The 22,584-nt window shown below is 37.5% G+C and overlaps 1 protein-coding gene across 1 annotated transcript in view; it reads left to right on the forward strand.

Annotated features, from left to right (window-relative positions):
* The first annotated feature begins 18,952 nt into the window (after positions 1-18,952).
* ESR1 (estrogen receptor 1) overlaps positions 18,953-22,584 on the forward strand; it is a 114,480-nt gene continuing 110,848 nt past the window's right edge. The window contains exon 1 of the mRNA XM_009975677.3: positions 18,953-19,582. Coding sequence (XP_009973979.1) covers positions 19,155-19,582 — 428 coding nt within the window. The 5' untranslated portion in view covers positions 18,953-19,154. The remainder of the gene's footprint in view (positions 19,583-22,584) is intronic.

Here is a 22,584-nt window from a genome sequence, read left to right on the forward strand (position 1 = left end):
GGTATCTTCTCTTACGATTTCATTTCGGTTTAACAGGAAGCATTTCCATTGATATTTGCTACCTTTGAGCAGCTAAAAAAAGATTGCACTGTTGGCTGGCAGGAATATCAATTGAATGGTTTTTGGTTTTCAAAAGTTGCTTTATTTAAGCTCCAGATTTTTTAGTTTTATAGAATTCCAGATCCTGCAAAATTATATTGAACATAGTAGTGGCCTTTTGATATTCAATGAGGAACCACACATAGGTCAATAAACTATAAACAATTATCTCTTTTCTAGGTTTCAGCCTGCTCTATTACTAAATTAGTATGTGTTGGAGAAACCCTGCAACTTCCCTGTGTTGTATAAGGAAAACTGTTTCTGACATTTAATGTTTATAAACAGTTGGTTTGAGAACACTGTTCAGTGCTAGCATATAAATCGTGCTCTGAGATTGGGTGGGGTATTATGCACATACAGGATGTATATGATATTGGGACATAGGAAGTGAAACATTTGGGATATGTCAGGCACAAAAGGGTCATGGATGAACGTTTTTTATGAATTACTGAGCCAACTTTAGTGAGTATAAGTAAACAAACTATCAGCTAGCTAACCATAGTTTTTCATGTTATTATAGCACTGGAGTACTGCTTTTATGATGTATCAACTCAAGGTCTGCAATGACATGTACAAATATAAAACTAAACTAAGCTCTGAGTGATGTGGCAGATTCTCTTGAGAATTCCTTTGTTTTTGTCACTCACCAAAATATTAAAGTTTTTCTGATAGCCTAGGCATAAAAATAACCATTAGTTGAAAATTTGACAGGAAGCTAGTCATTAGTGAGGAAAAATATTCTGGTGAAAAATAATTTCTGCTTTTCATTTGTAAAACCATAATTCATGTAAGTGTAATACCTTAACCCCTCTGCCCAGATAATATGAGAACACTTTGTAATTGCCTTCCTATGTTTTGAATGAAGGAGTTGCATGTGTTTGTATCATTGTCATCTAGGATCATAATGAGAATGTGGAAACTCTTTGTTTCTTTGACCTCACACTTAAGTATGTGTTCAAGGAAGGATAGATCCAGAGAGCGTTATTGTAAATATAAATCTTGTTTTGTATCTAGTGATTTTGATATAGTGATCTAATGAGCAGATTCTCTCTTTCACAGGCAGAAACTTTGCCTTAGTGTTGGCAAGGGATGGCTATGTGCCCAGTCCTCAGTAGGTTTCTCAGTCTGCTTTTCTCTCTTGGTGCTATGGACTCTCCATAGCATGTATACTTTGCATGAAGCTGTTTGAGGTTAAATAGACCCCAAGAGAAATTGTTAGTTTTCCTGTATTTTTGAGATTGCACACTACAGGGTTCATCTAAAACTTACTTTGTGAGTTTTATAAGAAGGCAGGCTTTAAATAAAGCACAGATATTTCTGGGGGCAGGACCAAAATGCAAGTTTTTATTTTCCCCAGTGATATTTCTAATGACCAGGCTACAGTCTTGCTTCTATTCATATTTTCATCACTTAAAAATAAAATAAGCAACTAACTTTTGTTAAGCTTTCTTTTAGCGTACTGCTATAAGTGTTAGACATGCTCAGAGTGCTCCTTCCAATTTGTCCATAGAGAATTTTAATGTTGTTCTGCCTCTTTTTCATATGCCATCCTGCCTTAGTCATGAAACTGGGCACTCAGCTGCTAAAAGAAGACAGCTTCAATGCTGTACCAAAGGAAAAAAGCAATCATATCCAGGACTTTCAGATAAATCAGGAAGATGTTTAATGACTTTAGGTTCCTCCAGGGGTCTTCAGAGTTGGTTTGATGAGTCTTTTTGGATCCCAGTTTTGGATTTAATGAAGAGAATGGATAGGAACAGAGTGCTAAGTAGTTTTTCCAAAAAACCCCTAGACCATGCAGTGAAGCTTCAAGCAACCAGGTTCAGAACAAGCAAAATGACATCATTTCCCACACAGTAGGGATTTATGAGATTCCTTGACAAAGGCTGTTATGGATGCAAACAGTTTCTACAGGTTCAAGGGAAAATGAAATCAACTTGATAGTTCTATTGAGGATTGTTGAATAGATAACTGGATTAGGCTCAGCAAATCCTGTGAGCAGAAAATAGAAGCTAGGAGACGATATAGGAGAAATATCACGTATACTTGTCCTGTTCTTTCCCTTCACTGAGCATCCATTTGGAGCCACTGTTGCTGAAGACAAGATTACAAGGCTGTAGGGATCCTGGGTCTGAACCGATGTGGCTATTAGAAGTTTCACATCTCCAATCTACTTCTAGTCACCTCAGTCTATTCGGTTCCTGGCTAGCTGTGCTCTTGTAATTAGTTCTGCAGAGCCATTTAGACATTATTGAGTAAAGGTTTCAAATCTAGGTATCAGTTTTCAACAAGTCAGTGTTTTACTTGTTCACAAATTGCTACCTTTGTATATCAGATATTCACATGCCTTTGTATACCGAATTTGAATCATATAAGGTTAGTAGATCTGAGCCTCCTTGGTGTCTCCAACACTGCTTATGTCCATTTTGGAGAAATGGTAGAGTGATTACATTTTCTTGTATTTTGATTTGAATATTGTATCTTTCAATCAGTTGTAGATGATCAGTAAATCTCCAAAGAAAATATGAATCAATGTGAATAATTCAATGCAAAACATTGACAGTAGCCTGGAAAAGGAAAATGAATGTTTTTATTCTGCCTTTAGGTCATGAAATGAAAAGACCACAGAAGAGAACTCTGTGCCAAATTTCAATTTGAACATTATAAAAATTTGCTCTTGTTTAAAGTAAAGTGTGCTAGTGATACCTGAAGAAAACAAGTTCTGTTTGGAAAGCTAATAATGTATATATCTATTTCAGAAACCAAAGCATTTTTAGAAATACTTAAGTGTTACTACCTTTTTTTTTTTTTAAAGGTGGTTAGACAGTATGATCAATTCATGTTTATAAAAGCTGTCTTTAATTTACATGGGGTAGAAGTTAAATAGAAATAATATATTAGAATTTTATTTGGAGTTCCATATAGGAAGTGGTAATAAAGTATATACTATAACAGAGATCTTAATTTTAAATGGAAACACAGTCTATATCACCTGTGTCAGTTTCTGAATGCAACAGGTCACACTTCACCTAAAACTACATGTATGAAAGATATATGTAAGAAAAGACAAAAGAAAGCCTTTTATCGTGCTGATAGAAAGATCCTTAAGGTAAGCTTCTATAAAAAAATTACCCTTTTGCCTCTGTTTATGGGTAAGCTATATTGACAAATTATTCTGACTCATCTTTTGCTCTTTGTTTTATAAGTATAAAAAGGGGACGAGTAGAAAGTTCATAGCTTTTGTACCCCAAAGCAGACCTCTCAGAGATATACACATATGTGTATATATAGCTATGGGCCATTGTGCTACTACTGATATACACATATATACACATACGTATACTATATATATATCTAAAAATACATACATATGCACACACATACTATACACATATGTATGTATGTGAAGCACAATGGCTCATGCGATGTAACTGCCAGCTGCCCACACATCAGAGATCATAGATACAGAGATCTTTGTTCCAGAGATCATAGATCTCTCCTAACTACTGGTTTATATATGCTAGCCTCATGTAGTGTCTCGGGTATCCTAGAGTGACCCAAATGACATGAAATAGCTATATTTCGGCTACTGAATTGTGTTCAAAAGGACTGTTGTTGTTAAGTGTTACATGTAACAGATTGTTAACTATATGGCTTCTATGGTATTTTTTCATAAGTCTGAAGGAACTCGCGGTCCCAAAAGCAAGGACTACTAACTTGACCTGGTACTATACCCAGGGAAGGATACAATTTTGAAGTTTTGCAAGAATATTGGGAACTCGGTAAAACAAAGGTATTGCAGATTGATTTAACTATTACTCTAAACAAAGTTGATGAAACCACCCATGCAGGCTGGCTCTCCTCACTCATTTTATGAGATTTCTTGTCAGTGCAAGACACTGAAGTAACAAAGCCAAAAAATTTGTAGATACAGAAATCTATCCATAATATTCACACAGTTCTCTCAGAATCTCAATTATCTCATCCCTTCATCATATGCAGGCTTCCCACCGCTTGATTGTCTTTGTGGTCCTCCTCTGGACCCTCTCCAACCTGTCCACATCTTTTTGTATAACAGGGACCAAAACTGAACACAGTATTCCAGGTGTGGCCTGACAAACGCTGAGCAGAATGAGATAACAACTTCTTTATCTCTGCTGGTGATGCCCTTGTTGATGCAACCCAGCATCCTGTTGGCTTGCTTTGCCACTGCAGCGCATTGCTCACTCATGTTGAGCTTGTTCACCAGGAGCCCCAGGTCCCTTTCCACAGAGCTGTTCTCTAACCAGGTAGATCCCAGGCTATGCTGCACTCCTGTTTCCCGAGGTACAAGACATTACACTTGTCCTTGTTGAACTTCATAAGGTTCTTGTTAGCTCTTAGTTAGTTTTTAGTTAGTTCTTCCAGACTATCCAGATCACCCTGCAGGTTGGCTGTCCCTTCCAAAATGTCCACTTCCCCACTCAGTTTGGTATCACCAGCAAACTTCATCAGGGCACACTTGATCCCATCATCCAGATCACTTATGAAGATGCTAAACACGGTTGGGCCCAATATCAAACCCTGGGGTACCCCACTTGTGCCATGTTGACAGTTTGAGAAAGAGCTGTTTACTACCACCTTCTGGGTGCATCTTCTCAGACAGCTTCCCACCCACCACACAGACCACTTGTCTAGATCATAACATATCAGTTTCTCTAGGATGAGGCTGTGGGGAACCATATTGAAAGCCTTGGAGAGATTCAGGTATACAATAACCACCGCTCGCCTCACATCAACCGAGCAGGTTGCTTTATCATAGAAGGCGATCAGGTTTGTCAAGCATGATTTGCCCTTGGTGAATCCGTGCTGGCTTTTCCCAATCACATGCTTCATTTGGCCTGTGGTAGCCCCCAGGAGGATTTGTTCTATGACTTTCCCAGGGACCGAAGTAAGACTGATGGGCCTATAATTTCCTGGATCCTCCTTTAAGTTCTTCTTGTAGATGGGGGTGACATTAGACTTCTTCCAGTCTTCTGGGATGTCTCCCGATCTTCATGACTTCTCAAAGATTATGGAAAGCAGCCTCGCAATGACATCAGCCAGCTCTCTTAACACTGTCAGGTAGATAATGTCAGGGCCCATTGATTTGTAGTGGTCAAGCTCCTATGATAGTTTACATGCCAACGCTTCCTTCACTGATGGTGGGTCTGTGTTTGCATTGACCTGGATTTTTGTTCCCAAGTCCTGGGCCCCAACGGTGCTGGTAAAGACAGAGGTGGGGAAAGTGTTGAGAAGCTCTGCCTTTTTAGCATTGTTGGTGACTAATTTACCTCTCATGTTTAACAGCAGACCAATATTTTCTTTCTATTTCTGCTTGTTGCTTATGTACCTAAAGAACCCTTTCTTGTAGTTTTTGACATCTCTGGCCAATTTCAATTCAAGCCGAGCTTTTGTTTTTCTAACTGCATCTCTGCACGCCTTGGCAATGATCTTCTAGTTCTCAATGGGTATTCATCTGTTTTTTTCATTTCTTGTACGCTTCTCTTTTGGTTTTGAACAGACTCAGAAGCTTGCAGTTAAGCCAAGGGGTTCTCTTGCTCCACCTACTTCCCTTACCTTAAAAGGGGATGATCTGTTTTTGTGCTTCCAAGATAGCATTGTTGAAAAACTCCCAGCACTCGCTAGCTCTTTTATCCTCCATGGAAGCTTCCCATGGAATCCCCCTCAACTGAACTCTGAGTGGGCTGAAGTTTGCTCTTCTAGAATCTAAAACCTTTGTTTTAGTGCTAACTTTCAGCATGCTCAACAGGATCCCAAACTCTACAATATTGTGATCACTGCAGCCAAATTTATCACTAACCGAGATATTAAAAAGCAGGTTTTCTTGGTTTGTGAGTAGCAAGTCCAGTAGTGCCTCGTTCCTGGTTGGCCCATCTAATATTTGTATGAAGAAGCAGTCCTCTCTGCATTACAGGAACTTGATGTATGACGTGTGAGCTGCTGTATTCTTCTTCCAAAAAATGTCTGGGTAGTTGAAGTCACCCATAAGAACTAGGTTCTGTTAACCCGAAGCTTCTTTAGGTGTCCCAAATATTGCTTTATTGGCCTTATTGTCTTGGTTTAGAGGTTGGTAGCAGATGGCAGTTGTAAGATCCCCGTTGGAAATGACCCCTCTGATCTTGACCCAGAGACGTTCAACAGGGCTTCCACAATCGCTGTAGTTGACTTCTACACATTCAGGGTTCTCCTTAACATAGAGTTTGACTCCTTCACTTCTTCTTCCCTGCCTGTCTTTACAAAACAGCCTATAGCCATCCATCATGATCCTTCAGTCATGTGAGTTGTCCCAACATGTGTCACTTATTCCTGTGATATCATAGCTTTCTGACTGGGTGTGGAGCTCCAGTTTCTTCTGTTTGTTCCCTAGGCTGTGTGCATTGGTATACACACCCCTGAGGTAGTTGATGTTCTGTTTCACATCTTGGGAGGCAGCTAAAGAACATTTGTCATTGCTCTGGTTGGCCTGGCTTATTCCCCAGTTGTCTGCAATGGTATGAGTCTCTCCACCTTGGATCCTGTCCCCCAAGTCCTTCAGTTTAAAGACTGCCTCACCAAGTTGTCCAGCCTGCTGCCAAAGATTCCCTTGCCTTTTCTAGACAGGTAGATTCCCATCCCTCCCTAACAGGCTATAGCCATTGAAGAATGTTCTGTTGCCATAAAAGCCAAAGCCCTCACAACAACACCACCCACGAAGCTAGAAGTTGATTTGCATTATATATCTATTTCTGGCTGTACTCTTTCCTCTAACTGGTAAAATGGAAGAGAAGATAGCTTGGGCGCCAGTAATTTTCACTTGCACTGCCAGGGCTTGGCAGTCTTCCTTGATTCTACCAAGGTTCCAGCTAGTGGTGTCATTTGTGCCCACATGGAGTGGCAATGGACAAGTGGGAAAGAGTGTTCTTCACAAGTTGTGGCACTGTGACAAGTATGTGGAACTATGTATTTCACACACCCTTAGGAATAGGAAACCTATTGCTCTGATGGGTTTCTGAACTTATAGGAGAGCCTGTATTACAAAAGAACCATTGCATTAAATTATTGACTGCTCTGTTTCAGAAAGCTCCATCTTGTTGCACAAAACAATGAAAATGGTGGAAGAGCAAATAAAGATAGGGGAGCGCTGAAATAATAAATAACTTTGACCTTTTTTTTCCTCTTTTTTTTTTTTTTTTTTTTTTTTTCTGTTGGCATCCACTTACTTCCTTTGATCTTCCCTGCCTTAAACAAGCTAATATCTGCCAAGAGAGTGCAACTGTTACTGAATCACTAAGGTCCTATTTGTTCCGCTTGACAGATGACAATGCATTTTTGTCTTTCTACAGAAGCATAGAAGTTACTTTGAAGACTTTTACCAAACAGAAGCCTAGTTTTTTTCCTACCCTGCTTTTCCTTTTTTTTGGATAGGTTTTTATTCTAATTTTCTTGAGATGGAGTGTACTGCAGATGATTGTGACACCAGTTTGATGCTGGTTAGACAACACTGAAGCTGTATGATTTTGTTGTTGCTCATGATTGTTCTGACAAGAACTGAAGTCTTCAGCAGCTGTATTGTATATTGATGCTTCAGTTACATTATGGCTAGTTTGTGAGTGTCCTTTGCAACTGCCTACTTTGTAACTTCCTGATTTTTTGAACAATTGCTGTTGCTGTTGATTCTTTAGTTCTGTATAGGTTTCTTGTATTTGCAGTTGTTGAATTGTTTAATAGCTTGATCAATAGATTTTATATTTAGAGTTTAGAAAACAGACTTGAGTTTTATTAAACAATGCAACCTCATAATGGAAGCAGGAAATACATTATCAAGTCTATTCGAGTTTTGTGAAGAAATGGAGAAATTCTTTCCTTAAGGGTGTTATGTCCAGTCACTAGTATAAGCCTGGATATTTAAATCTGGGCTATTAATTAAACATGCTTTGTTGTAAGTATACATTGTACTTAGCACAACAAGAACCTAATTTCTGATGGTGATCTTAGGTGCTCCTGAGTACAAATAACAATCACTTTAGACTGAGTGTGTCGCATTGCTTTTTGGTTCAGATTCCATTTGCCATGCTTGTTAAGACATTTTTAAAATTTGACTTCTCTGGAGTAAGGCGTATACATTGCATCATAGAAACAGAATTTTGGAAAGCTTGCAGGTTATTCCCAAAGAATGAGATATAACCTCTGTGGCTGTTAATTTTGGACTTCTCTGATGGTTGGAGAAGATGTGTGTGTGAGGATCAGAGACTTAGGCCCTGATCCAGGAAAGCACTTAAACTAATTTTTAACTTAGCTCATCATGATCAGTTCCACTGAACACAGTGACTGATTCATATTATCATAGAAGACGTAGCACAGTCTTATTTAAGACTATATATTTAATACAATTCTTACCATTTTGTTCAAATAAAAAAATATAAACATATCAGAAAACATCTTATAAGGATTAATTTAAGAATTTTCCTGGCCCTGCATATCTTTGCTGTTATGGAAAAAGCTGCTAATTAACTTTAAAACACATCTTTTAATATAGAAGGAACATGTCCGCTACTTAAATGGAATCATATCTTCTGAGTGAACATCCTACTGACACTTCTAGAAGGGCTGAATTTTTGTTAGAGTTAAGGAATATTTTGTTAACTGGTGACTGAGAATTTTAAAAAGTACACCAAAACAGAAGACACAGATCCCAATTACACAACATCTTTCCCTACAATATCTATCACACTTCTATCTAGAATATTGAATTTGCTGTTTCACTTGGAGTCTGCACAGGATGACTGCAGCTAATACCTTCCTTGCTGGACATTATAATTTTAAATGAACATTTGGCTGCCTGACTGTGCTTTTCACTGTGCCTCTCAGATGTGGCAGTAGTTGTTGCTGGGCTGGTGGTGGCAATAACAAGACAGTTCTTGACAACAATGAGAGAATACAGAAAAATATACAGCAACACTGATAAGTTCAACAACTGATATCCCTTGTGGACTTTTCCTTTTGGATGTGAAGTTTGTGAGAATAGGTCCATAGGTAAATTGACATGCTTTCCTTATGTGGCACTGGCAACAGTCCAATGGCTCTGTGGTAATCTCTAATTGGATAGAGAGTAGCTAAAGTACACAAGAGGATTTGCTATGCTGGCTGCAGACTATTCACAGATACCTGTAGCCATGTTTGCAATACCAGAGAAGATTGATTGACAGTGATTAGTAAAATAACTAAAGCAAATTCAATTCTCTGAAGCTGCCCAGAAAATGAGGGACTTGTGCTGGTAGGCAAGAATGGGATGCTGAAGCACTGAGACTTTTCTAAGACATTTGAATGAAGGGTTATCCGGGCCTCATGGTCACAATAAGTGTAACTTCTTGAGGTGGCAGGGTTAACCTCACCACAAGGACCTTTCAATTGGAGGATCATCTTCTAGGAAGGAAATGTGAATGTGTGAGGTGTTAAAATCAAACATAATATATTTGAATACTATTACAGGAGAGAAATAGAGTGATGAAACTAGGTGATGCCATAAGATTGATTCTACACTGTTTTCTGGTATGGTGTGAGGCTCTACCTTCTAAATAGTTGGACACTGGTCACTTTACTGTACATGTTCCTGCATCATGTGTATGTATGGAAAAACACTGACAGAGGGAATTAGGCAGATGAAGACAGTCATCTCCATCAATTGAGGCAGCTGTTTTTATTTTGTGGAAGCCACAAAAAATGGCTGGCTACTTATCACTTCAGTCTTGGTGTATGTTCAAACATATGTATGCCATTGCCTACTGAGAACAGGTAGGTCCATTACTGGGGCAATGGGCAGCAAAGGTATTTTTAATAAGGACTGGAGCAGTTTACAGAAATGCTGAGAAAGTACAGTGAGGCCAATAGATATTATTTTTCCCCTCTCTTAACTCAGATTACGATAGAGAACAGAGACTCTAATACATTGATCAGGCTAGTCAGTAGATTAATTGAGGGAAAGGTTGAATTTGTCCATGGAGCTTCCTTAATTCCTACCTCATCTAGGAAAAATAGCAGACCAGTTTAAAAAGGCAGATAGATGTCTTGATGGAACAGCAGCAGAAGGGTTGGAACCATGAAATGGAATCTTGAAATCAGGCATCTGTGGAGAATGGGGAAATAGACCATCATCAAAGTAATTAATATATTCTCAGTATTTTGTTGCAGATCTGTGTATTAGATGCATAGAATCATAGAATATTTTGGAAGGGATGTCAAGGCATCATATAGTCCAAAATCCTTCTCAAAAAGCTATTTTTGGAACAAGTTGTTTAGGAACTTGTACAATTGAGTCCTGAACTCAAAGTTGAGTCTCATCCTCAAAGGACAGGCAGTTTCCAGCATCTCTGGACAGGCTGTTTCAGTATTTGACCACTCTCATAGTAAAAATATGTACTTAATATCTAATCGGAATTTCCCATAGTCCAAACTGTGTTCTGTTGTCTCTTGGACTGTTGCTGTGCACCTCCAAGGAGAGTCTGGCTCTATATTTTCTGTGTTCTCTGATCAGAGGGTTGTAGATAGCAATAAGGTCTCCCTGAGTCTTTTTTCTTACAGTTTGATCAAGCCCTGCTACCTGAGGTTGTGCTTATATATCCTGACCAGTTTGGGGCCTCTTCTCCTGCTTCTTGTACTGGGAGACCCAAAAATAAGTAAGGGTCACATTGATAGGTCTAATTTGAAGTCATCTCTTTAAGTGTGGAGATTATAAAATGGCCAAGCATTTGTGCTTCTCGTTAGCTCTTCACCTGTTAGCAATATGTCTTTTGAAAAAATAGAGCTGGACCAGTTTTGGGTATCAGTTGCAGTGTAACAAAACTACAGCAAGAGATATGAAAAAAGTAGTCATCTTGTGCAGTATTTGAGAGGAGAGAGCTGAGACAGTTTACCTGAGGAGAATGCCATAATGCATATTTTGCATGCTCATGGGTACACTTGCATAAGAGCACTTGCATGCACATATTTAAACCTGAAGTATGAGAGGCTCTTGTTGCTCAGTACACAGTCAAGTATTTGGCAGGAAAATGAGCCTTGAGAAATAATACTGTGAATGAGGCCAATTAATTATGAAATATAACTGGTTAGCAAATGGAGTTGACATCCACTAAGCAAACCTGATAAAACAAAGGAAGACATTGGGGGGAAAGGTTTGGGGCAAACACAGGGGTAAGAAAAATATTTATGTGTATTCCACATGCTCTCCCATTCTTCCATGTCAAAAAGATGATCTTTTTTGATTAGTACTGATACCTGGAAGATGTTTTTTCTGCATAGATTTCTGTATTACTAATGTTCGAATTGGTCTGTAGTTCAACAGAGGAACAACTTATCTTTCAAGTGATGTGAAGAACTGTGTTATACTAATGGTACTTCATCGGTTTAAAGATTTACTCTTCTGTAGGGATGACGTACTGGGGTGTGTGCCAGCTAGACTGAAATCACTCCAGGGTGCTTCAGTGTTAAACTAAATAAAGAATTTACAAATGTGGAATACAGGTATCAAAGTTACAAATCTATAATGGTCCCTGAGAGGCTTCTTCATGCTGTCTAGTTAAGACACACACTTAACCCATGCCTAAAGGGTCAGTTCTTGTGCAAAGCTTATGTTATCAGGTTGGGGAAGCAGACTTGCTTTTATAAGCAACCTTTTTTAGGGGTTTCCTAAGAGTTCATTCAGATACAAATCTCTCCCTCTACCCACACCATTCCCACATCCCTCCTCCAAGATATCCTGCTCCTGGATTTAAGAAGGTTGTTTCAGCATTTGTTTTCTCACACTATCCTCTGGCAACTAGAAATGAGTATTACAAGAGTTGATTTACCTGGCTGGGAAATGCTGAAATTTTGTGCTCGGCATTCACGCCTCAAACCTCATCAAACTTATCAGTTTTTTTAATATCACTACATAAATGGGATTAAGCATGTGGCTCATTTCTGACTGGTTTTGGGATGCCAGACGTGGTAATATTTGATAATTTTGAAGATGCCTCACCCTTAAGATAATCTCAATAGTTATAAAGCTGTCTTCTGAAGCCTGTCAGAGTTTTCTTGCTAGCCTTTTTCAGAATGCTAACTCATGGTGATCAGTCACTCATTTGTCTTTGATATAAACAGAACAAATGAATATGCACATGGGATGCTAAGCTCCAGTTTTGCATTTCACAGCTCATTCTTGTTTTTAGATTAAGCTAGATCCATAAGAAATGGTCTTTTAAGATGTTGTGTTTGTGATTAAGCAGGGAATGCTGCTTAATGCTAAATCACAATATTATTGCTTTTTTGCCAGTGAACATCTTTGTTCACAAGTAGTTAACATTTTGTGTAGGAATACAGAGAAATGTCTTTTTTCTTCTGTTTTCCTGAAAACATCTGCTAACTCTTTGAAACATCAGTATTTGCTAATATCTTTTGAGTTTGTCCAGAGTACTCAGGTATTTTGGCCCATTTTATATATGCAGTAAGTAATTTATTCTGTATGAGTTGGGCGCATTTATTTAGTCTTATCCTCTCCCATCTTTCTTAGGTAGAAAAAAATGGAGAAATTCACAGGCTAGTTAAACTACATCATGTCTTCTACTCATTTTGTTGCTCAGTACGCAGGGGTATCTTTCTACATGTTGGTTTCTAATGCAGAATAGGAAATGCAGATGATGCCCCATTTAGGTGTCAGGAAATTCAGTCTTTACATATGGATACTGAAATTCAGTATTATAACTGACACAATAATCTGCATTTAAGCTCAGGCCCTTACTCTGCCTGAGAAGAGTAATGAAAGGGGAAAACTTTCTGTATATACACTAGTCTGGACTGTAGCATTTCATTTACTATTTTGGGAAGTTTTGTGCCCCATCTGGTCAGGACTCAGATCTGAGAGAGGAGAGAGCAGGCACAGTCAGGAGAGAGCTTTTAGAAATCTTAACTGTTAAAAACTTGTAATTTTTCAAGAATTGAAAAATTGGCCAAATGTGGATCGAGTTTCAGAGGAATAGCAAAAGGCAGTTTTGTGACACAGTTTCAGCTCTCTGCCAGATTCGAAGTTCCTGCTCCAAAACCCTCATTTGCTACAGCAAAACCCGCTTCTTTCAAAAAAAGGGTTTCTAGAAATCATTAAGGATGGAAAAGCAAAACATTTATTTCCAGCTGGCTCAGATACTTCCAAATTATTATCTCTGAGCTCATCACTGACATGTAAAATTTCCACCTGAACAGCTGAAATGTGATAGTATCACAAATAGCTGTAAACAATGTCTTAAACTTTAAAGCATCAGAGTACTTTACCAAAACTGTATGCTGACATCCCAGCCTAATCTTTGTCTTGATTACACAGATAATGTCAAAGTATGTAATAGATCTTTTCACACAAAATATAGGTAAAACTGAATGTATATTTAAATGTTGTAAATTAATAAACATGCATGTGGAATATTTGTATTTGACATTTCTCTGTTTGGAATAAGAACTATTTCGAGCAAATGTTCTCACATTCTCTACTTACATTTTACATGTGAAAACAGAAGTTCCCCTTTTTTGATTTAAAAATATTGGGTCCAGCTTTTTGGTGCCATGGCTGGTTTTGGTAAGCAATTTGGAGGTAGGGAGGAAAAAAAAAGGCATAAATCTTTGTATCAACTTATAAAACTTCAAATGTTAAAACCTCCCAATAACAGGGTGAAACACTTATCTCTACTAAGAACCTAAGGAATTTTTAAGCATACCTCTTGCTTTGCCTAGTGGTATCAAGGGCTTTATTTTTTTTTTTCCTTTTTTTCAGAGAAGATTTATAAAGCAGTGGGGTAGATGGTGCTGTTCTCCAGCTGTCTATCTTGAGGAGTTTCCTCACTGGACTAAACACAACATAACTTCTCTGTAATGTTACAGTGGAATCTTGGAAAAACATAATGTTCCTCCTGTTATGTGCAATAGATTCTTCTTTAATTGCAGCAGCTAAAAAAAACCTTCTATCTTTATAGCTGTGGAACCAAAGCGATGAAGTTTATGGTCTCTCACTGTCAGCAGGTTTATGGAAAATTTATAGTATATGTTCTAAGTTCTGAGTTTACTATTTTTTGTTGGAATACTTACTAAAATTGGTGCTGAAAAATGCCCATTATAGAATTAGGAGTTTTGCTGTCTTTAAAGATTCCTATAATTTGAATAGACTTTGTGTGGTGTTTTTACTTTCATATTCTTTTCCCTGAAGCTGCTGTTTTATCTTCTCCAGAATCAAGAATCTGTTCAGGCTGTTCCTTTCTCTTTTTTTTTTTTTTTTTTTTTTTTTTTTTTTTTTTTTTTTCCCTCCCTATAGACTGAACTTATTTTTTTACCATTCCCTGTCTAGCTTTCAGGACTTTTCGTTAATAGAAAATTCCTGATGATACTGGAAATCATCAAACCTTCTTCTGGTTATTTAGATAAGTTAGAGTAATAGTTTCTATAATATTTGTTATATACCCTGTTTCTGAGTCCATTTTGCTGATGCTACATTATTAGCAGTTACTGGCAGGAGGCTACTTCTCACTTCTTTTTTTTTAAAGTTATGTTCTAGTTTTGAAGTGACAATATGTTCATGTTGTCTGTTACAGTAAGAATCCTGAATTTGAGTACCCTCAAGTACCCTCAGTACCCTCCTGTTTGTCCAGTTGAGCCAAACTGCACTATGCATGACTCTGCTAGCTTAATCTGATCATTCTGATCATTTGTCAACAAAACAAAACCAAAAACCAAAACCAAAACCAAACTAGAAGCAAACTGTTCATCAATAAATAGAAATGAGCAGAGTTTGCCTTTAGAAACATATTGAAATATTCTTCAGCTGTAAAGGATGATAATTTAACCACAGAGCCACAGAAATGTGGTTTAGTTTTACTGTTACTACTCTTGGTATTATATTAGTGTAATTCAGAGTAAATTCCTCACTCTGGAAAATCTGAGTTGGGGACAGGAACTCTGGCATATCTAGAAAAGGAAAATAGAAAAGTTGACATTTTAAAAAGGGAAAGACAGGATTTTCTCACTCACATTCATTTAATCAATTAATTTCTAATTTCTGTGAACAGGGTAGTGTCTGAATCCTCTCTGTTTCAGAAACTCATTTCTTGACTCAGTCTCACTGAAAATCACTGTGTATGAAGAAGCAATTTCTGCTTTGACCTTCCTTGCCAACATGTCTGTAGTGCTCAGTCAGAGTGGGCTGTCCCCGCCTGTTTCTTCTGTCTTCATTAATTGCTATTCTCTCTTTCCTTTCTATTTCTTCCCTATTTTAACAGATATATACATACTAATGTATGTATAAATCTGGATGGATAAAAGCCAGCATTAATTTTATTTGTATATTCCCAAACTTCAGAAATAGAGCAAAAAAAAGCAGTCTATACCTGATAGCACATCTAGCAAATCTAGCATATCTTCAGATTTCATAGAACCTGTTTCCCTCTGTTTTTTATGGGTGTCTGAGGAAGACTGGGATAGACCACTTTCTCCTGTAGTGTGTGCTTGGTCACTTCAGAACAATATTAGGCCTTCACTAAGGTGAGAAATAGATAGGGCAACTTGGTTGCAGTTGGATACACATTAGAGGAAAAATTACCAAATTGAAAAGCTAGACTTCCCATTAACTAAGTATTTTTTGAACACTTCTAACTAGCACTGGAAATGAAGATGCTGTAGCCAATTCATATTTTTATTTACTCTGTCATTAATAAATATAATTTTTTTAAAAATGCACAGTGAATTAGGCAAGACCTTCTGTATGAGATCTGCATATTTTTAAAGGCATACATGAAGTGGGATTTAGTGAAACTGAATTTTTGCATTGATTTCATGTCCACTGGTAAAAAGTACCAAATATTATTGCTATATCCTGTACACATTTCCACATTGTGCTCATAACATGTAAAACCTGACATCTGATAGATCAGAGTGATTAAACTGGGTGATGGAGTAAGACCTGGCCTTTAAGCACAAAGAGCAGATTTTAGAAACTTGAGTGTCATTTTTCTGGGGGGTAAGCCCACAAGCAGACGCATCTAGTGCCATCTCTAAAGCAGGGTGAATTAGCAGCATGTGTTAATTTGGAGCAAGCAGGATAGACATCACCATGCAGGACAAGACAAATACCCCCCTCTGATAATCTGTTGTATTTCATAGTTTTGTTTTTTTTTTTTTTTTTTTTTTTATCTAAAAATCCCACATACAGTATGCAGAATCAAACATTTATTTTTTTGCAGTATACGCAAATCAAAAATTCAACCTCTTCATGGAATTTGGCTTGACTACCCCCTGCCACACCCTTGCCCTTTTTTTCTCTCTCTTCTTCCACAGAAAAAGTAAGCCAAACATTACCCGATGCTATCGCAGGGATTCCCAGCCAGCCCCTAAGATCTTGTTGGTGGCACTCACATTTTTTTCTTCCAAGATGTGTACCAGGTTTTCTGCTGCAGAGATACTGCAGCTCTCTATTGCTGATTCCTTTTATGGGGGCAGGACTGTAACTTTCCACACTGTCTTGTGGAAAGCTGTTCATAAGGTCTCTAGTTTAAGTGATATGGAGCAGAAGTGATCCTGCTTTTACTTGAACCTACAGTGTGTTTTGATGCTGTTTGCATATGGTGAAATTTTTAAGTATTTGTCTCCCTGAAAACAACGAACCCTCCCAAAATAGTTAATGAGGTTTTTAAAAATTGCATGCAAGGAATGCTGAGGTCGCATGGGACACACTCAGAAGTCAACTCTCTGTGTGCACACTTATATCTTCCATCTTCTGCATGGCTATTATGCTGGAGCATTTTATTGCATGTCAGTATAGTAATTCTAACATAGCATACATGTTGGATAATGCTTAAAGTAAAAATTTAAAGTCTATTTTGTAGCACACTATAGAAGTGGGTACTTCTTATGGCAGGAAGATTCACATTAATTCTCAGAGTATGCCGTTTAATATGAGATAATGCTTTTTCTGTGTATTACCGAAGCACACAATGAAATCTATGAGTGACTGACCTTAAACATGTAACTGCCATTCACTTTAGTCTGTGTTCCCCAGCAGACTGGCTGCTGAGAGCTATGCTTGCTTGCTGTTTTGTGAGTCTGCAGATGCATGTTCGTCCACTCTATGCAAACATGCACACTCTCTCATTTTTTTCTCTCACACTGTCTGGCATATTTTCAGAATAACTCTTCGAAGACTTTCTGAACTGCTGGGTATGATCGTCTGATTATTATTATTATTTTTTTTTTAACTAGGAACATGTTTAGTCCAGTGTTATTTAAACAACCTTATCTCTTTGATCAAAGTCTACGATCTGAAATTTGAACAGGGTAGGTAGGGTGGCTGGGTGGGTGAGGAAATCTATCAAGTACATATTTACGTGTGTGCTGCTGTCTTAACTGTGTGCCTGCAGGGTCACAAATGTATATTGCTTCAGAATAATCTTGTAAATATAAATATCTTTGGCTATTTTAGTAGATGTTCTGAAAATACAGTATTATTACTAAAATAAAACTGTTTTTAGTAAACTTTTCTTGAAGCTATTAGTGACTGAAGTTTTTCAATTTCTTGGGTTTTTTGAAGGTTGAGTTGAATAACTGTGGAGTTGTTTAAGTATAGCATAGACTTTGCTAGTATTCAAAGCATAGTAACTGGAGCCCCTACATTAATACGTTTACAGTTGGCATTAACCTATTCCACTGACTGAACCACAGACCACAGCAATAAAGCTAGAGAGCTTGAAACAGTTTTCGGGGGTTTTAATTTAGCTGGTTCAGGAGAACTGGTTTGTGCAAAGTTAAAATTACATGGAATGAGATTGCAAGATGAAACACGCATGCCACACCTTTTCATTATGTTCTCTCGCTTGCCCTTTTTTTTTTTTTTTTTTCTAAATATAACTTTGAGAGACATTTTAGTTTATTTTAAAACCAAATCCATTTGATTATTTTAGATTACTTGATTTTCTAGTCTAATTTCAATATTCAAGTTTGCTGATCTTTTGTTCACAGGATTAGGAAAAAGAATTTCCTGTATTCAGTTCATGTCTCATGCAATCAAATAATTATTTCCTAACTTTTAGGATCTTCCTGTGGCAAGGTCCGAATAATTGTTTCACCATTTTATAGCCTAAAAAGAAGCAGACAGAAATATCTAGGCTAATTTAAAGTTTTTCCTCACTTTTTAATGTTACTGTTACACTCTAGTTACTTCAAGTTGCTATTGCTGATGAAAGAAATAATAAAGAAATAAACCTTTTCTTCTACATAGATACCATAAAACCTTTAATTTTGTTAGCTAGTTTTATTGACTGAGGCTCGTTACGCACACACGCACACAGACGCATGCGGTTGCACACACATTCTGCTTTTCCCTATCTCAGTTACAGCATAGTCCTACCCAGGGTCATTACAATGTACACATTACATATTTCTAGCAAACATGAAAATGAATCAAACAGGAGGAGAGATAAGCACAGATAGATTGGAGCCTGCTGAGGAAATAAAAGACAGTAATCTGCCTGACCACTGGACTACTCTTCCTGGCTGGATTAAGTGTTCTTTCCCGTTAGTTGCTGTGGAGCGCTGGCTACCCTGAAGTGAAAAATTAAACAACTAGTAAGAATAAAGTAACATTTAGAGGGACAATTATTTGGTATAACTCCAAAAGTAATTGTTTCTGAAGTGATGTTTAAACCAACGTCGGCACAAGGCAAGAGTTCCTGGCTCACAGCCAGCACCTTGTAATGCATATTAACGCAGATGAGGAGTTCCTAAAAGTTAGAGAGAGGGAGAGGGAGGGAGGGAGAGAGAGAGAGAATGTGCATTTTCAGTGCTCACTCTGCATTTGTTTGTACCCTCCTCCTTGCCGAGATTAGAGGAATACCTGTGCAGTGCTGCTTTATTATGATTTCTGCTGAGACTCAGAATAGGTTCTGGTATTTTTTTTAGGTGGACTGCCAGCTGCCGATCTCGCTGTTGACAGTAAAAGTAGATATGTTCCTTGCTCACTGACATTAGTGCTGACCATGACCCTTCACACCAAAACCACTGGAGTTACCCTGCTGCACCAGATTCAAGGCACTGAACTGGAGACACTGAGCAGACCTCAGCTGAAGATTCCCCTGGAAAGATCACTCAGCGACATGTATGTGGAGAGCAACAAGACAGGAGTTTTTAACTACCCAGAAGGAGCCACTTACGATTTTGGCACTACGGCTCCAGTGTACAGCTCTACTACTCTCAGTTATGCCCCTACTTCTGAATCTTTTGGGTCCAGCAGTCTGGCAGGATTTCACTCACTGAACAATGTCCCACCAAGCCCCGTGGTGTTCTTGCAAACGGCGCCCCAGCTCTCACCTTTCATCCATCACCACAGCCAACAGGTACCCTATTACCTTGAGAATGAACAGGGCAGCTTTGGGATGAGGGAAGCTGCTCCTCCAGCCTTCTACAGGTAAATGCTACAGATAATTTCTCTTTCTTCCTTAAGCAGATGAACTGAGCAAATTAGAATGTGGAACTCTGTATGCCCTAATATTTTCTTTTTGTTTAAAGGACCATGTGTTTTAATTGAATCATCCATGATATCTAGACAATAAAAGTTGTCGTAGAATAAAAAAAAAAAAAAACAAACTGTAATTCACAGCTCACTGTGACTGTAAGCTGTGGGTCTTGAAAACTGTGCATAAATGAGAAACAAATTGCATAATGAGTGTAACTCCTTGTTTCCTGGGAAATCATGAAATCATTTGATTAAAGAATAGCAAACGACCTTCCTTTTGTAATATATTAGTATTACTGTCTGAAGTATACTGAAAAGACTTCCACTATCACACATTTCTGGGTGCAAGTTGTTGTTTGCTCAGCTCTTAGCTGATATTAAGAATATTTTTCTGCTCTGGCTTCCTTTACAGTATGAGAAGAGAATATAGGAAGTGGTTCAGAAGCAAAATATCCTTCTTAATCAAACTGCTAGATTTGACTTAGTGACAGTATGTCGGTCAGTAACGATCTTCATGAGCTATCCAAAAATCTGTGTACATATTAACCTTCATTTTTCATTGGACGGTAATATACATTATCCAAAAATCTAGCATGCTGCATTTCAAAAGATAAGATTTTGAGGGGGGGTTGTATTTTTGTTCCTCACTAGAAGGGTTATTTTTTTTTTGTCTGGAATAAAAAGATAAAAGTATCTTTGAAGGGGGAGAATAATTTTCCTTGATTTAAATATTTATTGTCAGTTGTGAAAACATTTATGTAATTTTTGAGTAAGTGGCAGAAATTGATAAATTGTAGCTTCCAAGAAAATATAGCCATACTACATCAATACTCACATTGTTAATATTTGTGCAGTGTTAATAGCATGGTTTTGCATCAGCTTATTATACTGGGCTTCAGTGAATCAAAGGTAACAGATGTAATTTTTTTTTTTCCCCCTAAATTCTGTATGTGTTTATTTGAGAGATACAGGTGAGTTTGCTAGAAATGGAACAACTCTGAAAAAATAAAAGCAAGTTATTTTTTCCCTGCTGAGGGCCAGACTCTGTCAGACTTATTTGCACAATATAACATGTTACTGTGAACAGCAATGTATGTTCTTAAAGACAGTCTAACCTGACTAAGAATCTGGTGGCAGAATCTGGTCCAAAAAAGCAGGTGATGATTGCACTTTTTGCAAATGATTAATTGATTTTGGGGAGCAGATGGAATAAAGACTGGTGAAATGATAGATAACTGTTATGTAAGACTGTCCAATACAGTGATCTGTTAGCTAAATTGGTTCAAACAAAATACATTTTAGTGCAACCGAATACAGTACCTCTAGGAAGAGTGAATACATGTCACAACATAAAGATCTTGAATGGTTACCAGTCTTGAGAGTAAAACTGCAGTTTGCACTAGATTAAAGGGTTTCTTTACATGAACGTCCAGTGCAAACCTATGGTTTAAAGTGTGTAAGTGACCTTAAATATGTAAACGGTAGAGCAGTGAGTTTGGGAAATTGAAATACGCAGGCAGAAAATGTACTCTAGTTGGGGTGTTTTACTTCAGGAAGAATCAAAACCAGGAATCACCTGGAAATAGAAGTTGAACTATGGAAATAATGCCCTTTTATTTTTACACTGTGAATTGAGGCCAGACACTTCAAAATAAAATTAGTGTACTTTTTCAGTTTAACTACTGGAGCAAACACGTAAGGCCAGTGCTGGATTCCCCATTTCCTGACATTTCTGATCAAGGATGTGTATCTCTCTTTGAGATGTGTTTTAGCCACATGCAATTAATGCGGCTTAATGCAGCAGTAATTAGATGAATTTATGATCTTGGATATGCAGGTGGTTTATCTGCATACAGTGTTATGCAAATGATTTAATGGTCCCTTCCAGCTATGATTCTATAAAGTTCATCCTATGTGATAATAACAACTGTGTATCAAAGTGCTTGCTATGATTATCTTTTGTTAACAGGCATAGTATTGTTGGAATTAAATTGATCAAACTGCCTTTTTTTTTTTTTTTGCTTTTAATTTTTGCAAGATTGTGTTTACAAAGTTATCACCCTCACAACATTAAATATTATGTCTATTCTTGTGTTTTGGCACAAATCCAACCAATAGTCTGTTTAAAGTAATTTGAATAGGTGTTCAGTGTCTGGGAAATATTTAAATATCTAATCATGGGGTTTAAGAACAGGATCTTTACAAAATATTGTAACGCATGAATTTCCATTTTGCTTTGCTCATTTGGCTAATCTTATTGGTTTCACGTGGGTTATGGGAGAGGAGAGAGCATGGAGCAGTGTAATCTGACAATGAATAAATTGATGTTGGAGACTGGAAGATGTCTAACTACCAAAATGGTGAGTTTCTGGAACAACTTACCTGTAAGAGTGGTAAAGGCAAAAATTCTCAAACCAAAAGCCCTAACAAATTTTAAAATGGATCATGATCAATTTATGGTATGGCTGCCTGCATCTTTAGTAAGTAATGTAACCTAAAACCCAGAAAGACTCCTCTGCAATTTTTATTTAGCTTTTTGTGTAACCGAATTTTGTTGTTTGGCTTGTAAAACAGAAATATTTGCATTGCATCATTCTGTTAGACTCTGGATTTGAGATGCAAATGCTGCATTCAGTGATACAAGTGGCTAGGACAATAAATAATCATTGTAGGTTGGAGCTGAAATTATATTCTGTTCATACTTGGATAAAATGTTAAAAATCTTCAGTCACAAAACTCAAAACATACTGTATGTGATAACAAAAACTTATAATTTGATTTTGTTAATAAGTATTCAAAATCATGCTGACTAGAGACACCTGTGTGGCTACATGTGTATTAATTCTGAAGTTATATTTCATTCCTTTAAAATAGTGTTTCCTTTTCCAAAAGGCTTGTCTCTTATTACAAGATAATGACAGGCTTCTATATCTAGCTGAAGAACATAATGATAT

Source organism: Tyto alba, unplaced genomic scaffold (assembly GCF_018691265.1).
Source record: "Tyto alba isolate M040663 unplaced genomic scaffold, T.alba_DEE_v4.0 Super-Scaffold_22, whole genome shotgun sequence".
In the NCBI taxonomy this organism is placed as follows: Eukaryota; Metazoa; Chordata; class Aves; order Strigiformes; family Tytonidae; genus Tyto; species Tyto alba.